The sequence below is a fragment of the Conger conger genome, chromosome 2, assembly GCF_963514075.1.
Source record: "Conger conger chromosome 2, fConCon1.1, whole genome shotgun sequence".
Taxonomy (NCBI): Eukaryota; Metazoa; Chordata; class Actinopteri; order Anguilliformes; family Congridae; genus Conger; species Conger conger.
Window position 1 is genome coordinate 45,996,835 of NC_083761.1, and position 7,634 is coordinate 46,004,468.

General features: G+C 40.5%; 1 protein-coding gene across 3 annotated transcripts; it reads right to left on the minus strand.

Moving 5' to 3' along the window:
* Positions 1 to 3,501: 3,501 nt before the first annotated feature.
* On the minus strand, positions 3,502 to 7,631 carry nkiras2 (NFKB inhibitor interacting Ras-like 2). 3 transcript variants are annotated; one of them, XM_061226490.1, is made up of 4 exons: positions 7,295 to 7,631; positions 6,555 to 6,698; positions 5,786 to 6,027; positions 3,502 to 4,718 (listed from the first exon to the last, which is right to left on the minus strand). In XM_061226490.1, the coding sequence occupies exons 2-4, from the start codon at positions 6,646 to 6,648 to the stop codon at positions 4,476 to 4,478; spliced, it is 579 nt and encodes a 192-aa protein (XP_061082474.1). In that variant the 5' UTR covers positions 6,649 to 6,698; positions 7,295 to 7,631; the 3' UTR covers positions 3,502 to 4,475. The 3 variants fall into 3 exon arrangements, with proteins under 3 accessions (XP_061082474.1, XP_061082483.1, XP_061082493.1); XM_061226499.1 differs by having other exon boundaries at positions 7,272 to 7,308; XM_061226509.1 differs by lacking the exon at positions 7,295 to 7,631 and having other exon boundaries at positions 6,555 to 7,265.
* Between the last annotated feature and the right edge of the window lie 3 nt (positions 7,632 to 7,634).

Here is a 7,634-nt window from a genome sequence, read left to right on the forward strand (position 1 = left end):
TGTTATTAGTAGTAGTGATATTTCTGCATGGCAAATACTTTACTTGCAGATGTAGTAGTGTAATAGAAAAACAACAGACCCAACTGTCATGACATGCACGCTGCTTGTTCTGAGTAATTGACTCATTCATTGAAATGGGGCATGTTGAAAACAATAGCAGTGTGGAGTTTAATTAGATAATTAATTAATTCTGTGAAAAAACAGGTGTCATTAATTGTCCTTTATTAAGGAAGAAGGGAAGCAAATGTTTCACACATTGTTATAAAATATATGTCCTTCTGAATTGCTAAGTAAAATGGGCCGTTCCAAACATTGTTAGGAGTAACAACGTCATTTGATTAAAAAGTTGATTGGAGAGGGGAAAACGTGTGAAGAAGTGCAGCAAATTATAGGATGCTCAGCTAAAATGATGTCAAATGCTTTAAAATGGCAACAAAAACCTGAAACAAGCGGAAGAAAATGAGCAGCTACTGTGAAAATGGATCGAAGAATAGTCAGAATGGCAAAGATTCAGCCATTCATCAGAAAGATCCAGAAAGATCAAAGATGATCTACAATTACCTGTAAGTGCTGTTACAGTCAGAAGACGTTTAATCAAAGCTGAGCTATCAGCAAGAAGCCCCCGTAAAGCACCATTGCTGAAAAAAGGGAATGTGTAGAATTGGTTAAAATTTTCCAAGGAACACATCGATTGGCCCAAAGAGTAATGGCGTAACATTCTGGAGACTGATGAGAGTAAAATAGTTATTTTCAGGTCTAGTGGTCGTCGACAGTACGTCAGACGACCCCCGGGTACTGAATTCAAGCCATACACTGTGAAGACAGTGAATCATGGTGGCGCAAAAATCAGAGTATGGGGATGTTTTTCGTACTACAGTGTTGGGTTCGTATACCAGGGATCATGGATCAGTTTGAATACATCAAAATATTTGAAGAGATTATGTTGCCGTATGCTGAAGAGGAAATGTCCCTGAAATGGGTGTTTCAACAAGACAACAACCCCAAACACACGAGTAAGCGAGCAATGTCTTGGCTCCAGACATTCACTATTTATTTGAGAGGAAGAGGGCAAAATATGAAGAGCTGGTGGGGAAATGTGGCATGCAGGGGTGACAAGCACATTGTGTGTTCATTGTAGTCTGGGCATCAATGGCATCCACGAGCAGAAAGCCATTAAACCTACCACAGGGACCGCAGAGAAGGCCTTAAAGTGGTGGTGGATGAATTAGAGCCAATTGTGGTCCACAAATGCTACACCCAATGATCTGTGGTTACATCACTGATGATGTGTGCAAGTATTATTCAGCAACAATCTATTTAGGAGGATCCTCAGTTTGTGTTTTGACTCCAAGCCAGTGTGGGACCAGGCCTGGGGAGTAGGTTCCATTTATCCAAATCAATTGAACAAGTTGCCTCTAATCAACTTTCTTGCTTTTTCTCACAGAATCACCTGCTGGACCCACACCAGTCCGGCTTCAGACCTGGCCACTTCACGGAGACCGCACTTCTTTCCGTCAATGAATCCCTTCAGGCTGCACAAGCAGCCTCCCTCTCCTCTGTCCTGATCCTTCTTGATCTCTCTTGACAGTCAACCACTCCATCCTCCTATCCTCCCTGGCATCTACAGGGATCTGCGGCACAGCCCTAGACTGGATCAAATCCTATCTCTCTGACAGGTCCTCCCAGAGATGGTAAAGTATCAACCTCTTGTCCCTTTGTTACAGGAGTTCCCCGGGCTCAGTCCTCGGTCCCCTCCTCTTCTCCATCTACACCAGATCCCTTGGCCCTGTTATCTGTGCACATGGCATGTCATATCATTGTTATGCCGATGACACCCAACTCTTTCTATCCGCCATCAGACCACTACAATTCATCCAGAACGCTGCAGCTTGTCTGGTATTCAATGTCCCCAGACATTCTCAGGTCACCCCCCTGCTCAGCGACCTCCACCGGCTTGGGGTATTTTATCTGCCAACCGTAGTATGCTAGTTGATAAGTTGATGTACTCGTCAAGGGTTCAAGTTGTATCTATGTGATCATGCTCGGACTGTACTTTCCTCAGAATCCCTGGGTTTCATTTGCACTTCATTGTACGTAGCTCTGGATAAATACCTGTAATGTAATGCAATATGATATATCTGTGCTTAGAGCCCCTCTTACCCTTGGGTGTCTTTGGGAACTTTCTGCCAGAAGAAAAACATTACCAGTCACATTTTCCACCGTGATTCAAATCCAGAGAATCATAGAACTTTGTTGTAAGGCTGTTGTGTAAAACATTATTGACCTCTTTTGGTCATCAGAGGTAATTGTATTTCCCTTGCAAATCAAAATCAGCCACTGGCACAGATTGTAAGTTGAAATGGTTCTTATCAGTGTGCAACAGTATCAGACAAGTCCAACATTTTCCAACTTTTCTACGACTCAGTCATCCAGAAAAGTATTTCTATTTACATATTTTTGCATTAATGAGAATACTATAGGCTAATCAACAATTTCAGAGAAGCATAATTCTCCCCATGGGATCTTCCATGCCTGTTTGAATATGCATCCTGTGTTATCTATGTTGAAAACTTAAGATGTTTCTGCCTGATAGCAGACTTACTGTGGGCATAAAGATGTATCAGTGGAGAGGCAGAGCATCTCTGAGTGCATCTAGCAGTGTGGAACAGTACCCTTCCTTTTACCCAACATTTTGTGCTTATATTTGGTTTTGCTATGTTTTTCACAATGCTAATTAAACTCAATAAAAAATAACAATGATATTTAGAAGCATCAGACACTTTGGTTACAGGGGTAATCAACATGATAGATCATGTATCTTTTCAATATAAATTCCTGAATAGATTGTTTCACATTGCAACATAATGAAAAAAGGTTTCATAAAAGGAGTAAAGTGTATATATTATAAAAATAATTGTACTTTCATACACTGCTGACATATTCAGAACCTTGGCACTAGCCTAGCAGGCTACCAAGGGGACTGTACCTTCAAACATTCAGAAGATTATCAGAAGACAACAAACACACACAAACCAGACCCAGCCATCTTCTGGTACAGACTAAATTCCCACCTCTTTAGACTATCTCATTCATCCACCCTGACCCTCTCTAGCACTTTTATCAAACCAAACACCTGATTATCTTTTTCCTTAGAGCTGTGGTTATTGGCAATAGTTCATTATACAGTATGTTTTAAAGGCAAAATCTGAGATAGAAAATGGTTGCATCTTTGAGATATTTAAATACACATTGTATTTTTGTGAAATAAGCCCCTTATCAAGATCATAGTAGAGTATGTTTATGAGGTCAACAAAGTGGGCAAGCCCTAATGAAAATGGTAAATCACTATATGGACTAGCAATTGTCTGAATGTGTGATTTATCCCAGGGTCAATGTTAATCAGAGTGTAGGAAATGCCTCTTTAGTGAGTTATATAAAAAGCAGGAACATTTATAATAATGAATAATGCAAAAAATGATCACTCAACAAATTGGAAGCATATAAAGAATGAAAATGGTCATTTACTACACATACAGTAAGGATACAAAGTACATTGGAATGGCTTTCCACTGCAGTGTCCACTTTTTGTAACATAAACATAGCTTTCATATTGAAAGAGTAGATGCTTTAGGATATAATGCATAAAACATCCCTGCACGACTCACTGCACTTAACAGTGCATGTGTTCGAATAACACCAGTGTATTCTGTTGAGATAATACATAAAACAAGACTTCAGGAAGTTGATATGAAGGCAAATGTAGGATTTTTTTAACCAGTTAAAATGTCAGACAGTCAGTCTGATATATGACCTGATAAATACTATAGGCAATAGTAATAGCACTAACCCAGAAACTAGTAGTTAAGTACATAATGCAACAGTCACGGTCCCATTTTCTGTTCAACCTGTGTAACACAGCCATAATTTAGCCAGTGCCACAAGGAAAAAAGTAATATTTAAAAACAAGTTTCATTGACCTGTGCAGAAACAGTAAATAGATCTGAGCAGGCACTGAAATCATTGGTCCACATTCAGTCTGTGTACATTGTCTTATAATTTACAACTTGTTGAAACCAATATACTAAACATTGAAACACGCTTTGAAGGAATGCATTGGAATGCATCTGTAACTTTACTGAAATTGAACAGCATTTTACTGTGAGAGGCAATACTGAAACTTTTGATAGAGATGGGAATGCTAATAAACACATTAACAGATGTTCCTAACTTCTGCTGTGGTTCAATTCACACCCACATGCTCAAGGTGACACCTCACAAGTTCCACATCTATGACCACATCCATCCATATTTTCATTATTTAAACAGTTGCACTCTGCTTAGATCTTCTGATTGTCCATTATTTCTGTGTGTAGAAGTGTCTGCCGGTCAATAAGCCTCCTGAGTATTTATGCATGTGTATGTCTGCCTGTTGGTTGGATAGTAGCTGAAGTGCTTCCCCTGCTCCTGTTTGGTTCTCAACTGTCCAGAGAGCCTCCACCCTTGTTCTTGTTACGACTCAATGGGAAAGTGGACTTGCTCTGAGGCTGGGTCATCTTACTAGCCAGGTACACAAAGGGCTCAATCAGAGTGCGCCGGTCAGCTACTGACACCTCCCACAGACGCACTTTCTCCGTCTTGGCCCAGTGCTGTGCAAACTCCGAGTCCACTCTCTTCTGGTCCTGAAGGTCGCCCTTGTTCCCCAGCACCACAATGGTAACCTGTTGTAGGATGGTCAATTAGCATGTTATGCAAACCAGTAAAATCCCTTGAGCTCAATATTAAAGATGTTGGGCCTGTAGTCATAGCTACAAGCTATGTCACTTTCATTATCCAACTATAACCAGGGGGGTATTTCATAAAGCAGGATTACAGAGTTGGCTGGATAAATACGTCGAGTAAAACCAAAAACAGCTGTTTTACCTTCAGTCCATGTTCCAGATTTTGGAAGGTTCTTGGTTCTATTCGGTGCAGTTATCCAGCTAATTCAGTAATCCTGCTTTGTGAAACAGGGCTTTGGAGTAACTCCTTACATCTCCAGCCAAAAGGCTACCAGTTGTCATCAGTGAGCAATACACCTCTCCTCCAGTTGGCAGTAGTTATTTCCTACAACGTTTTGTGGCCTGTTGGATGTAAAATGGCTGGCTCACAGGTGTACCAGATAACCCTGCAGGCTTCAGCTACACTGCTCACGATGCAGTAGTGTCAGTGACACTGCTCACGATGCACTAGTGGGGCGGCCTGTAGCGTAGTGGTTAAAGTAAATGACTGGGATACGCAAGGTCGGTGGTTTTAATCCTGGTGTAGCCACAATAAGATCCACACAGCCGTTGGGCCCTTGAGCAAGGCCCTTAACCCTGCATTGCTCCAGGGGAGGATTGTCTCCTGCTTAGTCTAATCAAGTGTACGTCGCTCTGGATAAGGCGTCTGCCAAATGCCATTAATGTAATGTAATGTAGTGTCAGTGACACTGCTCACGATGCACTAGTGTCAGTGACACAGTAGGGAAGGACAAAGCAGACTTCAAATCGGGGAATAAGAAAATGTCAGAAAAAGGTTGACGGATTTTCTCTTGCACTGGGGTAAGAAAAACACCAATGAGAAACCAGACAAGGGAAGATACAGCACATCTGGACCCTATATGTCAGGTATAGGTGTGTGTTTCATATATATGACTCTTGAGATGACTCTTCGCTTTGTATTTGATCTTAATGCTGCACATCAGTTGCCCTCTGTGATTATAATAAAGTCTGAATCTGTGACCGAGTCTGTGTAGGACCATACTCACCTCTTTCTTATCACGATAACGATCAATGTCTTTCTTCAGTGCCTCCATGCGTTTGAAGGACTCCTTATTGTCTATGCTATAGACGAGTACAAAGCCATCAGCAAACGAGTAGTAGTGGCGGGGGAATTCCAGGCCATCTCTCAGCCCACGTGTATCATAAAAGCGGACTTGTTCCCGCACACCCCGGTCTGTCTCAATGGACCCAATATAGATGTCCTCCAAAGTTTCCATTGGCTCTGAACCTGTAGAAACGCCCAATCTTTCACTTCCAATGTCAATAGCATTTACGTTATACTGTATATTATGTAGGTCCCTCATGTCAGAAGACTAAATATTAAACATTACACATTAAACATGTGCATACAGTGAGAAATCCCAACATGCTTTAGGAAATAATGGGACAATTTACAAAAATGGAGATACAGAGATATGTTTTCATGACACCAATGAAATAACCAGTGAATCAGACGTTCTTGAGATCGAATAGATATGATCGTTTGTATCCAGGGAAAATGTGAAGTATAGCTAAACAGGCTCTGACAAATAAATCATAAAGTATAGCCTAAAAATCGAGCTAGATTTTCATGTGTGAACCCTGCACTATACTCGCGATTTTTTAAATATATCTTTTTTAAACATATGGCACAATTTTAAACATTCCCGAGACCTGCAAGGTTAGCCGAAGACTGAGGATGAAAGCCATGGTACTAAAAACTGCATAATAACAATTCAGTATTATTGAGCTATGTCAAAGAAAGCGCATACATACCCACAACGTGATTGGCATAAAGCAATTGTTCCAGGACAGCGGTTTTACCAACGGCTGCCAGTCCACATACCACCACCTTACAGCTTTTCCCCATTATGATCACGGTCCGATTCTCTGCAGTTCAGATCCAACTTTACCCTTGAACTGAATTATATAGAAATACCACATTAAGATACATGGTTCAGAGACATGTTAATTTAAGCAACGTTCGATACAGCTAACTTGCGATGCTGTATACACCATGATAGTAATTCGTAAACCATGACATTATTAAACAAAATATATTTTAGCAACTAACGTTAGTTGGAACGAATTTTAAACCAGCCTTTTTTTTTGGGGGGGGGCGCATAACGTCAGGTACATAGTTCACCATGATCGACACAGCTATCTAAGCTTATTTCTTTAGTCCGTCATTCGAATCATGTTTCCTGTAAAAGACAATAACATTGTACAGACTGTCGCGTCTACGTTAACCAGTAAGAAAAGTATAAAAATATTAACGTATGCCAGCCAACTTTGTGCAGCCTGGCATCTGATTAGTCTAAATGGAACATTAGCCAGTTAAATCCAAAAACTTGGATTCGCGAGCAGATTCTTTACATTAATGCATTGAGCTGCCTGTCAAATAAAAACGATATACATATATCAGTTACACTGATACTACCGTATTAATTATATACACAATAATTTGCAAAGAATAGCACAAATGACAATAACCATTGATTTCAGCAAAAACTCACCACCTAGAACTTCCTGTTTACTGTTGTTGGCATAAACTGTCATTGACGTGGACATAGTCGCGAGGAGATGGGCCATAGTACGACCCCTGTTGTCAGGAGGTCGCATGAAATACTTTTGCTTCGCTACTTGTGATGTTCCTAAGGTTCAGCTCGAAAATCTTATCTTAAAAGGGTGCTAGCTTGACATTGTGTGTTTTCTGTATACTTCTGAATTACACTATTAACGCATCTCAATGCCATTTTCTCCTTAGCCTTTTTCACATTTCAGGCTAATTAGCTAAAGCCATAATGATCAGACATCTAGACCTTCAAGCAGAAAAAACTGTTCTGTGGAAAAGAG